The following is a 22,004-nucleotide window of genomic DNA, read 5'->3' on the forward strand; positions in this document are numbered from 1 at the left end:
AAGATACATCTTACTAATATCTATGTAATCCTACTAATTAATATTGAAAATGCGAAAGATTTTGTGGATGTTTGGTGTGTTTGTTACTCTTTCACCCAACAACTATTGAACGGACGTTCATGAAACCTTATGGTATTAAGCTAAGCTAAGAAGGAGCATTGGAAAACTTAACAAGTTATGTTTTTAGATACTAAATAATATGTAGCTACTACGGCTTTTCCTGTACTCCGTTATTCATGTATATCACTAAGCACACATTATTGTTAGCTATAAACGTAGGTATTGTGATTTGTGGTATAGACTGATGTGCTGATTTTACTCTTTGGTGCATTCTATGATTTTATGCTATTTACCAGTGAAAAAAATTTTAAGCATTGCATGCGTGACGTGAGTAGACGTAACGATTGAATGACAGTTTTAAGATTTAAAAAAATATTATATTGTTAATACATATTGTAAAAGACAAAAAAATATTTTTACATTTTTTATTTTTAATACGATGCAACTAACCAAGTTTATGTTAAAACTAAGTGAATAATAAAAATTCAGGACAATCAGTGACAGACACGTTTGTTTATTGCTTGGTTAACATCCGCCATTTTGTACTGTCGTTTGTTTAGTGACTGGAGCAGTCTCTATCAAAGTGATGCTATATAATTTCTCTGGAAACGTATATTGTGACTTTTCAAGTGGTGTACAATGTTTTTGCTAGAAACGTTGTTTTCAAGGGTTAGAAATTAAATTGTGTGACTTGTCAATCTGACGTCGGTATAATCATCTACCTATGTGCCGGATGTGTCCTACAATCGGTTAGGGCGATTTTACGTGCCACCTTGAGTGGTGTACGTGTCCTGATACCTATGCTGCTGCCGAGAATATGAGTAGCAACGGAAATCAGGTGCCGTTGGCGCCGAACCAGCGCGGGCCCGGACAGTATCCTTTTCAAATTTTTTATTTACTGTATTTTATCAATATATTTACGTAATATTTATGCCACTTCAGCATCTGGTATAGCCGCATTAGCGAAAAGTAGCGTGTTGTTTTTATGTGATGTTATTTTATAAATCTTCAGTTATTATGTATGGTTTAGTTTGTTTTGTCTAAATATGAAAAATTTACATTGCAATTCATATTCTGTTTGATAAATTTGATAGTGCACAATTTTTCAGTACCTAACCAACAACAGTGATTAGCTTTGTTATTTGAGATTTACAGGACCTACCTATATATAACCTTTCTTGATCACAAGTCCATTGTACTTTATTGGCATTCAATTGTATTTTCTTGTTTAAACAATGTTATCAAAACTTTTTAGAGAAAACATAAAATATGTACGAGTCATGTCATGTCTGGATGCATTCAGTGCAATTAGGGTAGGTATATATTTGAAACAAATTTGGATTATCTTAAGAAATATTGAATATTTTAATGCATGTTGTTATGTTTTTACTGATATTACAAACAACTCTTAATTTTTTTTTATTGTTAAACCAGCTTTGTGCGACTTATGGCTTAAATATTGTTTACTGACTGTTTTCAATGCCTGACTCGAACAATCAGTCTTAAGGTTCCATCTTTATAACAATGTTGTTTACATAAACAGTGGATGACTTATTTACAAATTGTCCATACTTTCCAATGAATCCTAACTAAAATTATTAATCTGAAAATAAGTATGTTTTGTTCCTTGTTTCTTCAATATTTACTGAACCAATTGTCTTGAAATTTGCATAAATACAATAATTAAGAGTGGGGAAGGACATAAGGGTACTTATCATCCCAGTAAAAACTCCTGTGGAATTTGCGAAAAACATGTTTTTTTTTGTAGGTAGTGTTTTTCACATGTGTAGTAAAGGTGGAGCTAATTAGTGGGTAAAAGATGTTTGTTGAATATAAATTCTAAATATTAATATAGCTAAAGAACTTCACCTTTACAACAATATATAAACAAACATAACAAGGTTTTAAAAATTAAGAAACATTTTTAACCAATAAAGATTAGAATATTTTTTGCAGGGCATGGAAATTTGTTCCTCTCAGTGATAACAGAAATTTTGGGGATTTATATAGTGTTGAACATTATGTAACCATTGTTTCATAAAAATAGTTTCAAAATGCTTTGCGAATAATCTTATGTATTATTAACTGAAATACTTAGTGTATAAATCAAATATAAATACATAACAAACTCGGCATTAGTCCTGGTTTTATCCTCTGCCTGGGGATCAACCTGAGATCCCCCTATTACTATGAGCCTGTAATGGGTTCATCAGGTTTATATAAAAAGCAAATCCCATCTGGCCACCACAATTTTGCAAGTGAACTCTTAAAGCACCCTTTATCATTAAAACTACTAAATATATATGAAAAAAGTCACTCATATTGAACTAGACCCAAAGTAAGTTTGAGTCTGCAAATACAGAAAGGTCTTAAGGTTTCATAGCTGGGAGAAATTTTTATTACATATGCTTTATTTGTTGTTTGTGGTTCCATGTTAGAATAGAAAAGATTGATTTATAAAATTGGATACAAGGTATTATTTATTGAAGTCAACATAAAAAAATAATAAAATAAAAATAGCTTAACAAAGGTGTGGTTTGTACTACATAATCCGTTTTCATTGCACAACAGCTTGTATTTTGAAAAGGGGCTTCTGTCATTAGTTTCCAACTCTTGTCCCTCTAATCGAAACTGGACCAGCAGTTTGTTTGAGGTCATCTTTGCACCTTGTCTTCCATTGCATTGACTCCTTTTACTGTGACCGTTTTTCTTCCTGCTTGAGAGAGCAGGAATAATAAATAAATATAATGACAATTTAACAAGTAAAATAAATGTCTGCCAAAATAGTTTGGAATGGGCCAGATATATGTTGAGAAACACATTTCCGTACATACTATTTTGGCAGACATATATTTTACTGGTTAACTTGTCGGTCAGTATCCATGTTTGACAATCATATGTCACGCATTACACTGCAGCATTTTCACCAGATGTCAATAAAGATTTCCTTGACGAATGCACATTGTCGACATAAAAAAACAAAGTGAAGTGAAAATGTATAAAATTAATGATTAACAAATATAATGTCAAATAAATTTCAATATAAATAATAAGATATGTACATACTGTCCAAATTATGACACTGTTAGGCCACACATGTTTACATTAATATAATCTGTGTTGCAATAAAAATGGCTTTCCCACAAAGATCATCTGTAATGTACCTTTTGAAATTTCTATTAGGCATTTCAAGAACACTTTTTGGTAATTCATTATAAAATCTAATTCAATTAATCAGAAATGATTTCCCCACCTTAGCTAGCTGATGCGCTGGGACCAACAATTTATAACTGTTCTGCGGAGATTTACTTTTTTGCAAGAGCCTTAGTTTTTCCTAACAGACATAATATTATCGAATATAATTATATTGGGAGGGCAATGGTAAAATATTTAAGGTTACCATTTTTATGATTATAGATAGCTCAAATTGCCGGTTAGTTTGAAAGTCTGCTGCTGCTCCCCACAGCAGTAGACCATACATTAAACTATGAAAGTAATCACATCCGTCCATGCCTAATACGACGAAAAGCGTATGCTGCAGAACTAAACTTTTGAGAAAGTTTCGAAATATGAACATTCATTTAAATACCTTGGCATACCTTATTGTTTTCATATTATTTTATAATGAGAGAAACATTAAGGTACTTAGCTAATGAGAACCCTTACTAAAGCAACACTTCTGTATTAATTTATTTATTTAAAATTTTAAATGTACAAAATACAAAGCTTACGGAATCTGAACCGATTGTAATGTTACCACTTGCGGCACTATACACTTCTAATGCATTATTGTCAACATATAAGTGCACATAGTTAAGAACTATATAAAAGACTACAACTGAGTTTAAAGCAGACAGGTGACAGACAGCAGAGGCTTAGTTATTGTGACCTTTTAGTTATGGAACTTTAAAATCATCTTGATTGGTGAGTATATAACATTTTTGAATTCGTGATGCAACTTTAGGTGCCACGTGAAATGTCGCGCATCGTTGTACTTGTCACGTCAATGAGGTGGGTTACCTACCATACCATTGCCTCTCGTAGCAAAAGTGCTGGTCAGTTTAGTCGCCGCGCTGTCGTAAAATGTAAAGGCATAAATCACCACGTTCTTGCCACCATTCATTTATGCCTTCCATTTTTGAACCTAACGGTTTGGATCGTAATGATTGCTAGAGATCTGACGGAACCAGCTTCTAGCGTGAGATGCCACTTGGAGGTCTTTGATGTTATCGTTCGAAAATTTATTGAGGTTATGGTGAACTACAGGACTAGTGCTCAAAAAATAATTGCCTTAGTTCGTGGCGATGCCGCCAGCCTTTTCGGCATGTATACTTCGATTCATATGCTTTGTCGAAGTCATTAGATTGCGCGTACAGACCGCCGTGCCACGGTTTCGAAAAAGCCATTGCTTCGAGTGTCATTTAGCCGAAAGACGATTGATGCGATTTTCGACCTTTGGAATATTAATAGGCAAGACGTGCCATAAAGTGTGGGCTTCGCTCCTGTGGGAATTTCGGGATAAAATTTTCATGACCATCAATTATCATCATTTCTTTTCTGTGCAATCCATGATTTCAATAACAACTCAATGCGGCAGCGCTATAAGGTTTTATTGAAAATAAAAAACCAGAATGCAGACACAAATCTGGCGAGGCTGACATTTTCATAAATTCTTTTAAGGTCAATTTTTTAGTAAGTTTTTAATATTTAGGCAAGTCATTTAAAGATCATGTAATCTGTGGAAATGTCTTACGAAATCATCCATTAACATTTCAACCATCTATTCAGCGCGCGGTCTTGTTGTCATCCATCTATTCAGCGCGCGGTCTTGTTGAACAGCAGGATGATTAAGGGTACGACCCTTAATTATTCTGCTGCACAGGTATCCACTCGAAAAGGGGTGGTCACCGTACCGCGATCGTAAACATGTCCCGAGGCGAAGCGATACCTAACGTTATGATTCCTTTTGTGAGCGTTGCATTAGGGAGATTCAAATAATCAGTATTCTTCAGAACTGCTTCCAGTCGATACGGGTCTGACGTAAAATAAGAACTACGCATAATTTTGAGCTTTTACACGCAGCTTTGCTTGCGCGAATTTAGCACGATCTAGAAAAGGATATCGCAAATTCCACGGAAACTAGTTTTTACCGGGATAAAAAGTATCTTATTTCCGTCTCTAGATTCTTTTATTTTATACATAACTTACGCCAAATTTCAAGAAGATTGGTTCCGTACATAACGCGTGAAAAGGTAACACGAATAAACTTACTTTTGTATTTATAATATTACTGAGGTTTGCCTTAAATACTCTTTATTCCCCGAAATCTGAGTAAGTACTATACCTACTTATGCTATCTTTGTACAAAAATTATGTACAAAAAAATAGGTCATATTCGAACATGACATGAAGAAGAATTGTCTACGGAAACTATACTTTTTCTTTTATTAAATTTAAATTTTGTAGTTTTTTTTATTTATTCAATACTTTAAATGTGAATGTATGTATGCGTTAATCCGTTGCGCATTTCTCACGCGGGCGCAGTTGCGTGCGATAGTAAGTAAGTCGAGATTAATTACCGTCGCTTTTAATATTTTGGAAAAGAACTTATTAAAAAGTAAACATATTTTAATTATTTCTTGTAAAATGAGTACAAGCGTAGTTTAATTATTTTTGTATGAAAACAAGTTATTTGATTTAAGTGCTTACAATATGCAATGTTTAAGTACTTATACTAGTTGTTTCCCGCAACTCCGTTTGCGTTTTATTGGAAATATGAAGGTTAAGGTTATTAAATTTACTTAAATTTCGGTAAATATTACAGAGTAGCTAGTCCCTTTGGCTTCTACATCGCATGATCCAGGTCTTCTAATTTTTTTTTGTCCAAAAGAAAATGCTCATTAGGTTGTATAACTTTTTTAAGACGTCTTTTTCATAATTCGGATGATTTAGCTGCTCTATAATGATTCTGTTCCAGATCTTCGATTTTTATACGCCAACAGAAAATGCTCATCAGAATGAACAACTTTTGTTAAGTCATCATTTCGATATTTCCTATAGTTTAGCTGAGTTGTTACGGTTCGATATCAGCTGTTCCAGATTCCAAAATAAATTATACCCTTTATGTTGGGAAGGCATTAGAGCTAACCAACAAAAATAGTTTAATATAAATCCGTTCAGTAGTTTCGGAGATTAGCGTGTACATACAAACATACAGACTTTTTTAATTTACGAATGTACAGACCAAATTTTTTTACTGTCTTATTTTATGTATTGATTGATTTAAGAGAGTCCCCCTATTGACGGTGGAGCGGGAGTATCCTGCATTAATTTCATAACCATTTCTGTAAGTTAATTTTATTGCTGGTATATTGTAGGAACTTTTACTTCTTCGATCAAAATATAATATTCTTGACCGTCCTCTTCCTCTTTTTCCATTTACAAATAATAAAACTTAAAGTTGTGAGTTTGTTAGTTCCAACATGCCACTATTGCCACTAGAACACAACTGTGCCTCGTGTTGGGGCTCAACACGTGTCATAGGGGACGATCCTATTTGGAGGCCGCCAATAATCGGCTGATACTGAGTGTTAATTTAAAAGAAGTTTCGGTAAAATGCACGCCAGTTTTCATACCGATACTCATATTATGCATTACATTGTAAATCAGACTATCCTGCTTGCAAAAATTTTATACTGTGCATCGAATACTCTAAATTTATTTTATATAGACAACACAGGATGTTTGCTCCTGACTAGACTATCTTGCCTGATTAACATTTTTTGCTTTGCTATGACTGCAGTACCTACTTTAATTTCTCCTGATAAGAGTCGCCAGAGTGCGAACTAATTACTTTTGATAAGGGTCGTGAAAGAGCAATGGTCGTTGGTCGTTTGCTAATGCTAAGTATGTAGTTTAGTTATTCTGAGAAGTTTGATAAGTCGTTATTTAGACTGGCAAAGTAACCTTTTGTCTACGGCGACCATCACGTTTTGGCAGGTACTAAGAATATAATATGTAGTACCTACATTATTAAAATAATTTTATCCTAATACAAAGAAACAATATATAGTATGGGGGTAGCTGAATGAATATGACATTAGCATGAACTCGTCAGTTCATGATTGACATCGATTTTGGAAATGCATTTTGCGAATATTTTTAGTTTTGTCGGTACAGTGCATGAGGTACTTCTTTTCTCTTCTCCGGTTTTACCTGAGGAAAGAAATAAATTACAAATTTTCAAATTCAATAGCAACGATCTTATGTTCAAAAACAAAAGCTTGATGGTAGGCATGAACAGCAGAAAATGTTACGTCATGATATTGTTAAATAGGTAGTCATATCATATTTTCTATCATAAATGAAAGGGTCGTCTTTTCATTGTCATAGCGGTTATCGCCATGTGACGATTAACTTTTGTAGGAAAAAAAGTTTTTGTAGACAATTGTTTAAAACTGCAATTATGATCATTTAAGATACCTAGTTGACTGCAAAAAAATCTTTTCTGAGGTAACCCCGTCATTTTGTATTATTGTGTTTTTACCTTAAATTCTTTTTTGCTATTGTTTAAACAATAAAACAATAAAGAAACGAACTCATGGATCGTTTATTGGGGTACAGGCAAGCCCATTGGCACCGATAGCACCAGTATCCTGCTTTCTACTAATAATAAAAATGCTAAGGTATTTTTGTTACTCTTTCACGCCAAATTGATTGGATTGATTTTGATTAAATTTAGAGGCTTTTATCTGTTTGGTATTAACAAGGGAATAATTATTTGCCATTATGTGAATGAGATGAGATAAAAAGATTCGGGGTCCTACATAATATTAACTATATATTTTTCTTGTTGTGTTGAACAACAAAATATACATCGCTATATTAAATATAATGTTTATGGTAAGAAATATGAACAAGTACCTACAATTATTTAACATAAATTTTCATATCTTAAACTTGTGTATTTATATCTGTATCATAGAGTAAAACATGCTGGGAAAGAGCAAACCGAGTTTTGTACCTTAAAAGAATAGGTTTCCTGTCTGGCATGTAACATTCCATTGAGTCTTCGGATAGGTAGCAGCATTTCCAATCCTAGTATTTGCAGCAATGTAAAATGCATAAAATTATCCGTCACCCCAAATCGGAACCGAGTGTGGGTGGCTGGGGTAACAAGGGGTGATAGGGAACGCCCCAAAATTGTAGAACTGTTCTATTGTATAGTTCCATCTCGCTCTAACATCCAGTAGTCGTACGTATAGTATGTAACGAAATGAAATGTTCAGCAGTTTGATCAGTCATCGAACGTCTCTGTTTTATATAACGCGGTTTTAATTGATAAAAAACCATCTCGAATATAACAGATCCAGTGTGTTTTGTGCAAAAGAAGAGCGAATCGTTCACGTAAACGTGAAAGTGTCACGGTGGCATTAATTTCAGTGCGAGAGTACAGCGATGTAGCGCGCCGTTTCCTTATCGATTTTCTCTGTGCTGCATTAAATTACTATTTAAATTGTGAATGCGGATTGCAAATTTTCAGCACTATGTTTTTCGTAAATATTTATAGTAATCGAACCTCGGATTTAGGATAGTGGTTCAATAATCTATTGATGAAAATAAATTTGCGTGCTGTCATTATTAAATTCATTCATCTCGAAAGTACATGTAAAGCTGTCTGCTCGGCTCAGTGGAATAATATCTCTTAACTCCATGTGTTATGAGATGGTCGGTCTGTGACAAAATAGCCTTATGCCGATGATCGTGTCTCCATTGTTTTGGGAATGGTTCAACATTTGGCTAATTCAATTTCTAAAAGATTTATACCATGAAATTAAAATGGTGGCCCTAAGAGGAACTAACAGTTCAATAAATTCCCTCTCTCATTCATGTATCAATCATGGCAACCAGTCGCAACCGACCGCGATTGATGTCGCTCAGAGTTTACAAACAACTTTGAATATACCCCAGTCGGCAGCGGTGGCGCAGCATATGAACGCGAGTCAAATCAATCTGCAGCCTTTGAACAATGTGTCCCTGCAGTTCGTACCGCAGCACAACAACCCCAGCTCTCTGAAGCATGAGCAGTCGTCTGCTCGGTACTCCAACAACTCCGGCTGTATGCTGCCCTCGCACCATTACAGACTATTGACACAAGCCAGTAAGTCACCCTACCCGATACTACGTCATTTCGGCTGCCCTTACGTGTTATTATATGACGTCTTAAGAGACTAGTATTACGCTTTTTGAACCGAGTGCGAAAATTGTGTATTATTTGCCATTGTTATACGATAAAGATATTGAAATCGGCGCATAGACCTTGCATATTTACTTTACCTGGCGATATAATATTTCAATCACGATGCTGATGTTGGTACTTGCGTATTTTGTAACTTGACATGCTTTGTGAATGTAATAATACCTTAGCGTAATACAGATATCCACGGGCGTCAACACCACATAGTGAGTAGAGAATTTTCGTCGCTGAAGGAAAACTAGTTCTGTGTGTTGTCGGGGTAGTATAATTAATTTCAATGTATTTTTCAGGACCGGTGGATTGTTATCACCCGGCAGGCGCGACAGCGGCACCATACTTGCCGAGCGGGGCGGGGGGAGCGCAGTCCTCAGGCCAGGCGGCGCTTCGAGTGCAACAAAACCCGCAGCCTTCAGCGCCGCCCGCACCTCAACAGGACATGTCTAAGACAACAATGGTAATTATTCGAAGTTATATTTGAATGTTTACGTTTAACATAACCTTGCACGACGCGATTAAGTCTAATAGTTATTCTATCGAGCTCAATCATGCACGATGTAAGAACATAGCTAGTGTTTTAGGTTATAAGCATATGCATATATATGTCGTAAATAAATTTTTGAAGTTTGTTCGATTAGTCAATAGTAATTTGCCTTTATAAAGAACTTGCAGAAGTTAGTCTAGTAAATAAGTGTAGGTAAGTAGATTGTGCAAAAGAGTTGCATACATCTATCGAATCACTAGAGATTATATAGGATTACAGTAATCACTAGCTTGTTTATTTTTGTTTTCATAAACGTCCAAAAAATTTGTATCTTGTTTTCCCCCAACGGACGTCAACGTTGGGGACGCAGCCCTCTCTGTAATACAAACAAAGACAAAAAGTCTAAATTTTATAATTATTCTTATGCTCTCGACCGGATTTCAGGTGCCCGTAGAAGAAGGCTATTATAACCGATTACACTTTTCTTTTACAGGCCCATAATTTCGTGGCTCAACAAAACCAGACACCACAGACTAGGCCACAGTACAACTTCCAGTACAGAACGGCACAACATGGAACAAGACCGACGACACATCCGCGGTAAGTGAAAATAGAATCAATCTAGTAGATCTTTTTCTTCCTTTATATTTTCCTACTTTTTGAGTTCGGCAATGTTCTTGGCTGTGTTCATGCTTTATATTTGTAAGCAAAGAAAATGAGAATTCTGTAAATGGGAATCGTGGGGTGGGAAGGCCAGATGAACGGACCTTGATCGAATCAGGGACCCCCGGGCAGAAGATCAACTCAAAAGTACCTACCCGAAACCGACGAATTTGCATGAAGAGACACACGAATGTGGATGAAGCGCAAAAAGAATGCCGGGATCGAGGCAAGGTAAAACATGTAGTAGAGCCTATTCCTCAGGAAAAGGGGCATGATTTTATGTATGTATAGAAAATGAGATGATGAATGCGTGATGCGCGCAAATAAGCGTGATACATAGGTTCAAATCCTACCTCAGCCGTGTTTCTTGTACACATGTCTACGGTGATGGCATAGCAAACATCGTAAGGAAGCCTGCACATTCGGGCAACTGGTTGTGTAACAATGATCCAATATGAGGTGGGTTACCGAGCAAAGGTTGCGGTACTTGCGCAGGTTAGCTGGGAGTCGCTTCGTGTAAAAACCAAACTGACTGACAGAGGAGCCCGGGTGCACCTTTGATCATGGATTGGTTACATGATCAAAGGTGCACCCGGGCTCCTATACTGAGAGGTGCAAATAAAACATTATGTTCCTGTAAATGATGTAATAGTTCTATAAAGACAAGAGGAAAGGAGATAAAAGAATATTCTCGTTAACGCTTATCAGGAGCGAAACCTCCGGTACAATATTTTAGTATGTAACTGCTGATAAAAGGTGAAATTTGGCAATGGGCTAGAAACGAATCACTATTGAATCACAATCCCATTTTAAAATTTTTTTGAGCTTAAGCTCTCTGATTGAACAATTAATAACCGTATACTAAATAATACTAAAAAAATAAAGTAATACCATCTGAAGTTAAAATATACATGTCAATTTTCAGCTTCTTACACCCAGTAATACTACTCTTTATTGTGTCTCGATCAGTCATCAAACATTTTGTATATAATATTTAATAAAGAATACCGATGAAACACTATAATAAAAAAACAAGATAATAAAGCATTCAAATCCTTATCATTATCCCATTTATTGAGAAAAAGCCGAGCATTATCTTTCAAGTTATTTTGAAAGTAATCATATCATATTATAAAGACATTTTTTTGATATGGACATACATTGATGAGTCGAGACGACGGGTGGGTGGATTGGCTAGACGGCATTGTTAATTTATCACATATAGATTTATGAAATATATTTTTTCGTATGTGCTCATCCTAGGCCTTGATTTATCTTACCCTGAACTGAGCCTCTGCCTAATAGGTAAAATAATGATAAAAGTAAACGCAAAGTGTATCGAATTAATGGTTATTCATGATGGATATTTGCATTATTAAAAATCGTTTATAATTAATTAGTGTAACAGTAATATTTTAAGATAGCATTGGTTTTTTTATCTATGTTTGTATATAATAATAAAACAATTTGCGTACAAGTAAAACTTTATTTAATTTCCACGAGATCCAAGTCTTAAGTGAAAAATAAGGCATAGGTGTGAAGTGTGTTTTGCATAATCATTTAGAGTTTTGGTGCAGTCAGAATGGACCTTCTCCTTCGCTGTTCCCTTACGCACGTCTGTTTAGCGCGATTTTTTTCCTGCTTACGCAAGATAAAAATGCGATTGATAATATTTCTTAGTTGTTGTGGGTTTTTACCACTTCATTTAACCACAAAGCTAGAAATAGAGTGACGATAAGACTGTTTAATGATAAACTTATTAATAGGTTTGCCACTTGAAACTAATAAATCTGTATTATTGCACTGGATTTAACAATATTTGTACTTAAGTAATACAATAGGCTATTTGACTGTAATAAAAATATACATTTCTTTTATGTCATCAGTCTTAATATTATTTTTTTGGAGCGATTTGTAATAATGCGAGATAAAAATATTGCATTATTTTAACAAAATCCGTCTTCGAAAATAAGGGTTTTTTATGCAGCTGTCACGTGACTAAAAACGACCGTGATTGGCTAGTTCTATTATGACGTCAATTATCCATAAACAGACTGTGGATCGCACCGTTCCTTGGTGTTCGCTATTATTTTTCAAGATTTTATAAGTGTTTTATCGCTCAGGATTGCTCAGATTGTTATCTGAGTATTTAATAATGGAAACCAATTTCGAGAAAGCTGACAGTCGAAACCTACCAAAAGTGAACGCAATAATGGTTGGCGTCTTCTTCAAAGACAATCCAGATTTTTATGCTGCCGAATAATAAGAACTACATACATATGGTCACGTCTATATCCCTTGCGGGGTAGACAGAGCCAACAGTCTGGAAGAGACTGAATGGCCACGTTCAGCTATATTTGGCTTAATGATAGAATTGAGATTCGAATAGGGACAGGTTGCTAGCCTATCGCCTAAAAAAGGATCGCCTAAAGAAGAATTTGTGAGCCTATCCCTTAGTCGCCTTTTACGACATCCATGGGAAAGAAATGGAGTGGTTCTATTCTTTTTTATATTGGTGCCGGGAACCACACGGCACATAATAAGAACTTATCATCGTAAATACTCACATCAAAGTGGTCTTCACAAAAATGAGGACGTGTTTTGGTAATATATCATCAGCATTACGCCGAGCAAGCTGAAACCACTTCTTGCGAATATTCAAATCCATCGGCACAGAAAAAAACAGTTTCGTAGGAGTTTTTATTGTTGTATTAGTGCATTGAGGTACTGCACAACATTTATAGAAACTCATTTTAATAATCTTCACACTTATGACGTGGCACAAGTTAAATAAAACAAGAGAAAATCAAAACTATTCGAAACACCAACAAGCTCTGTATGATACTTATGCGAAATTTACGTCACTGCATGCTATGGCCGCCATATTGCTAAAATTCGCGTTTTGGCGGCATATTTGAATATTATATTTTCTTTTTCGATTTTTTTATAACATAGCTAAAATAAAGACAGAAAAGTGTTTTTTTAGGGCTCCTTATAAACAAATGAATACCCTAAGATAGTTTTTAGAACTTTGTCAAATAGCCTATTTTGAATTATTTTCATTAGGTTCCATTATGAAAACAAAACACATTAAATTTTTGTATCTGGTCATTGACATGTAAGGGTTTTGCATAAAATTTAAAAACATTACGGACAAAGACATTGCTATACAACTTTCGTGTAAATATGAATTTGAGTAATAAAAAAAGTAATTCGGGAACTTAATGCTATGCTTCTTATGGAACATAAATTTCTGTTTCCTACGCCTAGTAGATTCGGCTGAACGGTTAAACGGCTAGACGTCTAGAAATCGGGATAAAATAAAATTAGCTGTTCGCTTTACGTTGTTTTATTTGTCCGTTAGCATCGATTGTTAGTTGTCTTTTTCAAAGAAGAATTGTTGAGAAAAGTTTGCGCGATTGTCATCATTTTCTAAATTAAAACATAAATAAAACGAGCCCTAACTTTGTGTCGGGAAAGTAACGCATGAGATTAACATAAAAACACAAGTTACATTATTGACTTGTTGGTAAGAGGTTAAATTGACTGATTACTTGGTTAGTGAAGCTGATAGTGGTGCACATGTACGTATGGTACGTACCAAGGCGTGTATTACTTATGTATTTTCGGATCACTAACAGCCAACCTTAACACTGCAGACTTCGTATCGAAATGTATTTTTATTGAATTTTATAATCGATACGTAAAGATATAAACTTAATATATTAAACTGATATTATGAAGGTATAGTGGTTAAATTCTCGAGAATTTTAACAAGTCCCGGGGGTAGCTTGGATGTTTATCTATTTAATTATAACTAGCGACCCGCTCCGGCCTCGCACGTATATCATTTCTAGATATAAACCTTCCCAAAAGACTTTCCAACATTTTAAACAGGAATAAATTCCGTTCACAACTTTCAGAGATTAGGGTAAAAATTCAGACAGAGAAAATTGATAAGTCCGAGGTTGCAGCTTATTTAGTGATAAAATATAGTATTATTGAGGTAGAATTTGTAACAACAAGTTATTGTTGAACTGGCAGGTAATAATTGTGTATCTGTGGGGCGAATCCCGTATTTTTTTTTTGTAATATTTGTTGCTTACAAGTTTTGCGTTCACACGCAGTTGCATGTCAATTTATCTTCCTATGCGAATCTCGTTAACATGATGCCTTCCTGCCACATTGAATTTCATGAAATGTCTGCAGGCCACTCAATATTTCTTTATAGGAAGTAAATATCCTGCGGTTTTACTGAGAGTTTGCGTCCTTAGTTTTACATAAAAATCACGCTTTTTGCCAGAAGGGGTAGGCAGAGACTACATTTTTCCACTTGCCACAATCTGCATACTTTTTTCGTTTCATCCACATTTATAACTCTCTTCATGCAAGGTCGACGGTTTAAGGTATTCTTGACCTGACCTTTTGCCAGGCTAGGCCTTCCCACTCCTACCTTTCCATTCACATTGTTCTTGTATATTTGTTAGTTAACCTGTATTTATTTTCAGCCTACAAATGATTATTAATACCAAATAAATATTGAGGAATGATTTAACGGTATACATAATGATTGCTGAGTTGTTAGTTAATAACGTTTAAAGAAATTATCTCGTTATGTATGGGCTGAATAATTAACTAATTAAATAAACAAAGTGGCTGTGACAAACAAGAATTTAATGTTTCGATGTTATTAATATCCCATTTCTTTTTTTAGTGATCATATTCCTTTTGAGGAAAAGCGTATGTATTCTTCATTTATCAAAAAAATCGGTGGGACTTAGTAAACTGTTATATTGTTTTTATTACACTGTACGGTAATGTACATAATTGTAAAATAAACTAAATAAAAAGATATATTTTACTTCACACAACAATGGTCTAACTAGATTCGAGTAAATTGAAAGTTAATACAGGCTTAGTCTTACAAGATTTGACGTTAATTTATTTATAATATTTGTCTCCAGGCAACAGCAGCCCTTCATACCCGGCGCAACAGCCGCCGCCACAGGCCCCGTCATGTACAGTGCATGCGTGCCTCCACTAGTGTTCCAATCTCACATGGGCATGCAGACGTACCAACAACCACGATCAGGAAATCCAGGGTGAGTGTTTACGGATCTCAACTACGAAGCAGCGAACAGCTACAGCGAACTCACTTTGCGGTTCAAACATCAATTTAAAATGTATGAAAACGTTGGTGCCAGGCTGGTGTAAAGTGAATTCGCTTGGAGCTTTACCTAATGTTCGTACGTATCACGTATAAACAAGTACCTTCTTTAAACATTTTTATATCGTACAGCCAACATATTTTTTTTTATTCATAAATTTTCATTTTCTGTAAATGCCAGATTTGATTTTGGCGAAAAGTGTCCATGATGACGTAGTCATATATGTAATTGTCTTGTAATTTATTTTCTTTCATACATAGAGACGAGGATGTTTTATTTAAATTGGATAGCTTTGCAAATATATGTAGAAGATAGGTATAAGATTACGGTCACCATTCCTTAGTTAAAGATCATCTTTCTTATCGTTATCGCTAGTATCTCCTTATCTATTTCGAATAAAATTAACAAATAAATACTGATATATTTTTCTCACATCGTGTAATTTTATGATTCACTTTACAATAGTTAAATGTCCTAAGTACAGTACTTATAACAATGATACTAGCTTAAAAAAATCATTTCATAAGGTCATTTTCCTGCTAAACCCGCCTTAGTGCCTGGTTATGCAATGTACTATTTGATATTAATGGTGTTTACATTAAAAGGTAGAGTAAGTTCTGGTCTCAAATTTGCCGGAAAATACACTGCATAATTTACTCAATGGCGGAAGCTTATATCTATATGTAGACTTATGATAAAATTGGTTTTTGGTAAAAAGTACCTTCTTCGGAACTTTTTAACACGGTAACGAAGAGCTGGCGCATATCTTTCCATCATCTATTTCCGTAGCTCCTACGAGTGCAAATGAAACTCTTATGACAGGATGATAGACTACCAGATTCAAATGAATGTGTCAAGTCTACATTTGAATACGCCTCGTTTTCGAAGAGGCAGGCACGAGACTACATATTTTTCACTTGTCACAATCCCTGTGAGTCATCGTGAGGAAACCTACACATTCAGGCAACCGGATGTGAAACCATGGATCCAATACGGTTTAGGTTTATCTGCAAAGGTTGCGGAGGTGATGGGAGCCACGTCGTGTAATAACCTGACTCACCCAATCTAGGATCCATGGTCAAAGCCAGGAGGAAGAAGAATATCGTTTATGTTTGAATTTTCAAGCATGCTGATTCAAGACAACCAAATATAAAAAAAGAAATCTTTTTTTATATTTGGTTTTGCTTTTATCTTTTAGAAATATAAAGAATATTGTTTTACTAACTTGAATTACAAGGGAGTTTTAAAAATTGTACTGTGAATAGGTATATAATTTTAAGTAAAATGTTTAAATTAAATGTATTTTGTTTCAGATTTTATCCATATAGCATGGCACCCTATATGAGTTATAGCAATCCTCCGAGTCACACTCCACCCTGTGAGTAATTATTTATTTGATATTTTTTTTTTCACTTTGAATTTTACTAAATATTTATATTTAACGAATGATGCTATTGTCAGGGTGGATATAGAAACTTTTTGCGTTTGAAAAAGGTAAATTAAGGCTACGACGAACTATGTTTTTAGATTTCCGTTTTGGGCACGGAATCAGTTCCATGTAATAATCTTATTCTACTAAAAATAACTATGGCATTTCTGTCCTTCTGTCTGTCAAACAATAACCAAACTATATCTCATGTACAGTGGTAGTTAAACATATAGTTGAAATTTTTCCGGATGACTTCTGTCGCCGGTAAAACAGTAACTAAAAAACTAAAAAAAATATTAAATAGTATTTTAGTAGGCGCGCTTGTAATATTCGCAGATTGTATAGATAAACTTAGGTCTTTTAAAATATATTGATGAAAATCATTATCTGGAATATAATAGATGAATTTCATTCGTTTTTGTTTCAGATTATTTTACGTCCAATAGTCAGCCGCTGCCGACTCCAAACTTGCAGCCTAACGCGCCCGGCGGCAGAAATAATCAAAACGCACCACTTGTGGGTCCTCAGGGTACCTCTGCCACGGCCTCAGCTCCCAATTCCACAATTCCACACCCCCAAGCTCCAGCACATATTCACGCGATGTCAGGTAAAATCGGGTTTAATGAATTGTCAAACATACATATAATCAAGTGTATATCATTGCAGGGTAGACAGAGAAAACAATCTTGAAAAGACTGATAGGCCGCGTTCGGCTGTTTAGCTTAATGATAGAATTGAGATTCAAATAGTGACAGGTTGCTAGCCCATCGCCTAAAAGAAGAATCCCAAGTTAATTAAGCAATGACAGCTTCAACAATAACTGTTTTGTAATTTGTTGTATTTCTTTTTATGTGCATTAGTTTATATACATAGTTTGCAAACAAACAAATGTCATCAAAATCGGTCCAGTCGTTTTTGAGTGTATAAGGTACAAATAAAAATATAAGGTTCCGTTCCGTCGGATTCGGTTGAACTCACAATCGGTCAAATTCATCATACTCGAAAACTACCAAAATAGCAAACCGTCAAAATTTATCTTTATAATATCAGCATGTATGTACCTACCAATAAAATCATGTTGTTATATCTTCTTTTTCTTTATTTAGGTATACGACCAATAATGCAAAAGCGAAGCCATAGACTGGCTATTATAAATCCACTTACAAGTAAGTACATATTTTTATTTTGAATTATTAATCTAGACCGCTAAGAAATATTTCATGAAAAATTTACGCGAAATGTATTGTTTCAGAGCAAGATATATTTTCGGAAATAAATTCTAGTGAAAATCAATTTCCAAGTGGTGATTCCAGCGGTAGACAAACACCACAATCCGTAAGTAATATAATGTATGCTCTCAATTAGGTAAATCTTATATATAAAATTCTTTTACAAGATTTTTACCAAATTTTGCATGCATATTCAGTAGGTCTGAGTATCGGCTAACATCTATTTTTCATACCCCTAAGTGTTAAGGGTTGTCCACCCTTAACTTTTTTTTAACATATAATTACTTTAAATTATTTATATGGCAAAACAACGTTGGCCGGGACAGCTAGTGTGAATGTATAAGACTACTTTCTTAGTTAATAATTTTCGACATGAATTGATATCTCATGGCGTTTTCATTACAAAGTTATTGACTTGCTGCGATACAAGCACGATTTTGAGATAAGCGTTACAGAACGAAATTTATTAAGCAATTTATAGAAAATTACTAGATATCGAAATGAAATATCAAATTTTTATTTTATACCTACTAACATTAATTTCGTTTGTAACTATGTTTTGTTTACATCGTAGGAACAGCCGACACATAGTGCCGCCGAAGAATTTTCTAGAAGAGTGAATGAGGTTATAAACCAGCCGAGTCCGGCAGAGATTGCTGCTAAAGCGGCGGCTGCGGCGGCGGCGACAGCGGCGGCAGCGAAGACCGCTGAGTTGCCTATTACAACTCCCTCTAGTTCCCAACCGTCGACTAGTGCTATATGTATTAGTAAACCTGAGACTATACACATTAGTGAAAATAAACATTTAGGACCTGATGTTGCTGCAGAACCGAACGAAACTCCCGTCGTATCAGCAATATCTGATAGTCCTGTTATAGTGCCTAAAATGCCGAATAATAAGCAACTCCAAAAAAATAGTGACCAGATATTAGTAATAGAAACTACTACTAGTAAGATTCAGCCTAGTAAGCAACATAAACAAAGCAAAAGCAAACCACTTGTGCCTGATGATATAGAGAGAGAGGTTGCGGAGACTATAAGTGTGGAGACGAGTCAGATAACGGCTGCAGCGAGTATAGCAGCGCCGCCCGCGCCTTCCTCGATTACTCCGTCCTCAGCCTCTATCCCCTCCCTCGCCGGGTTGCCGAGGCAGACGCCTCCCTCTTTCACGTCTCAACACACGCCGGCTCCACAGCCCCAACGAGTCCGAGAACACAGATCCAGACTCAAGTCCGAAGAAAAGGAAAAAGCCAAGGAGAAAGAAACGCAGCATGAAATTGAAACTGTGTCTTCAATTAAAGCCAACGGCCCCACAGGTGTTGGTAAGTACATTTATATAAACAGACAAATCCCATAGGTTGGTCAAGTATATAAACTTGGGTTTGAGACTTGTGTTTCGGAAAATAACTCAACAAAAATTGAAGGTGTATTCCAGAAAAAAGTAGCTTATGTTACTACTGAAGGTCTATTCTACACAAATTTTATATCTTGCCAAATTTCGTGAAAACTCAGGAAAGTTGTTTTTGAGTTTATTCGTTACAAATATACCAAAGGAATAATCTTTTCTCTTTATTATTAGTGTAGACAAAAAAAAATCATACCGAAAAAAATCAAATATAATATCACTGACTTAGTCGAACTTGAATGCACGTCCAAGCTTGATGCTACCATATAGCTTTTGGTTGTAGTAGCGTTGGGGAACTCTCTAATTGCTTTTGTTATTACTTTCGCGTAAATTAAAATTAAAAAAATAAATAAAATGGAAAACTTCCTGAAACCCGTTTATATAGTATTTTTCAACAATAAACACTTGTCAAATTTCAAGGTTATCGGGGGCTTTTTAGTTTAATTTCGTACAACTCTGTTCTATCATTAAGCCAAATAGCTGAACGTGGCCATTCAGTCTTCAAGACTGTTGGCTCTGTCTACCCCGCAAGGTATAAAGACGTGACCATTTTATTGCAACTCACGCCCCTATCCAAATATAAAGTTCTTACTTAATTTGGTTTCAGTTCTGTGATGATAAATTAATTGACTTTGTTATTTTGCCTAGATAGCAATAAAATTTTAAAAATCCATTCCAATTTTTTCAATGAAATTTCAAAAAATTGTCAATTCCTGGTAATGTCATAACTGACTGCAATTTGGGTTTCCTTGTAACTGGACAATAGGTTGCCATTACTTTTCTATCTTCAAACAATACTTTCATAGACCTTTATTTTTTTTTAAATTTCTTTACAATCTTCACTAAAAAGCTTTGTTTACGCTGAATCTATTGTTATCTTAAATCAGTCGAAAGAAAAGAGAAGTTCTGCAGTAAAATAAATTAATATGGCCTAGGGATCCCTTTAACTTATCTTACGGTGTTTTATTATCTTGAGAAATATGAATAAGCATAGATCAGACAAAGACAGTCACCTTTTTTGATTTGGCAAGCGTATTTGTCGGCTCTTGTGACGTCGTCGTGGTAAAGTCTCGTCTAGGCTAAGATGACAAAAACAGTTATAACAATTTGTCATATTGACTAGCCAGTCTTATCACGAACAGTAAGGCATGGATCTTCTTTCTCACTCTATACCTTAGATAACCCAAGAGTTACAATAAGATACAATAAGAGAAAAAATAATATGACTTATCAACCTTCGCGATATGACCGGCGTGGATCCTCGCTGGATCTTTATTTGTGGGGTAAAAGGTGGGTTGACTGTATGTATTTTTTCCTTTTATATTTTCTTTGAGTGAGTCTCCCATAACACAAGGCTCTAACTTACTTACTTTCAGTTTTATGTTATTTATCCATGTTATTATTTATCTAGCTGAGAGTTGGTAGGTACTTATATAAGAACTTGGTCACACTAACATTTGGCCTGTTTATTAATAATACAAACATAATATCAGAAATCAAATTTGTGAACGTTACTACAAATATGCACAAAGAATATTTTTGTATTTCAAATTTTTAGAGTCTTTAGGCTATACGTTCGTTAAAAAGTTTACCATTGGTATATTTGATATATGTAGGCATAGGTATTTTACTCACGTCTATAATCACAATATACTATGTTATCGTTGATGACGTAAGAAGTTATACAGCCATAGCCGTTACTAATCTATTTATTTTACTATATAACTGCTTATGTTTTTTTGTATAACTTGTCTTCGACTAGATTTCAAAGTCTGGTACCTAGTCGATAACGAAGATAACGCCTCATTCAAAGTTTTATATGTTGTCGCCCGATAGTTGTATTGACTAAATCGTTATGTGCCCGGACACATCGAAATACGGCAAGAATAAAATTTCGCCGATATTCCTATTTTTCCATATTCACCGAATTGAACTTGCCGGATTGTAAATTGGCGCTAAGGGTGCCTAGCCTATCAGAATACTGTTTTGACATCGACTTTCATTTCCCTAAAAACTAAAACACTATAACATATATTTACTATTAATACATTACTTTGTATATTTTTTTTAACATAATGATTAAGTAATCTTTACACGCAATATTTTTATTCAGTCAATTTATACGTTTAAATATGCTAATAAAAATATCTTAAGACATGTGTAGGTATTCCCTTATATCTGAACTTTTGTTTTCGAATGTTGGTCATGAGCCTGCAATGTCAAAACTCTTCAAGAGTTGTCAATGTCATATCCATAATAATATAATTCAAAACGTCAGTCAGTAGCTAGTGATAAGACAAGACAGGACCATGT

At 34.9% G+C, this 22,004-nt stretch overlaps 1 protein-coding gene across 2 annotated transcripts in view; it reads left to right on the forward strand.

Annotated features, from left to right (window-relative positions):
* Positions 1 to 364: 364 nt before the first annotated feature.
* The window catches only part of LOC106133944 (eukaryotic translation initiation factor 4 gamma 3), a 35,304-nt gene continuing 13,664 nt past the window's right edge, over positions 365 to 22,004 (forward strand). For both annotated transcript variants that reach the window (XM_013333835.2, XM_060953842.1), the window contains exons 1-10: positions 365 to 933; positions 9,497 to 9,522; positions 9,607 to 9,770; positions 10,291 to 10,397; positions 15,425 to 15,562; positions 16,942 to 17,006; positions 17,485 to 17,664; positions 18,164 to 18,223; positions 18,310 to 18,392; positions 18,861 to 19,608. In XM_013333835.2, the coding sequence (XP_013189289.2) occupies positions 878 to 933; positions 9,497 to 9,522; positions 9,607 to 9,770; positions 10,291 to 10,397; positions 15,425 to 15,562; positions 16,942 to 17,006; positions 17,485 to 17,664; positions 18,164 to 18,223; positions 18,310 to 18,392; positions 18,861 to 19,608 (1,627 nt within the window). In that variant the 5' untranslated portion in view covers positions 365 to 877. The remainder of the gene's footprint in view (positions 934 to 9,496; positions 9,523 to 9,606; positions 9,771 to 10,290; positions 10,398 to 15,424; positions 15,563 to 16,941; positions 17,007 to 17,484; positions 17,665 to 18,163; positions 18,224 to 18,309; positions 18,393 to 18,860; positions 19,609 to 22,004) is intronic.

This window comes from Amyelois transitella, chromosome Z (assembly GCF_032362555.1).
Source record: "Amyelois transitella isolate CPQ chromosome Z, ilAmyTran1.1, whole genome shotgun sequence".
NCBI classification, from domain to species: domain Eukaryota; kingdom Metazoa; phylum Arthropoda; class Insecta; order Lepidoptera; family Pyralidae; genus Amyelois; species Amyelois transitella.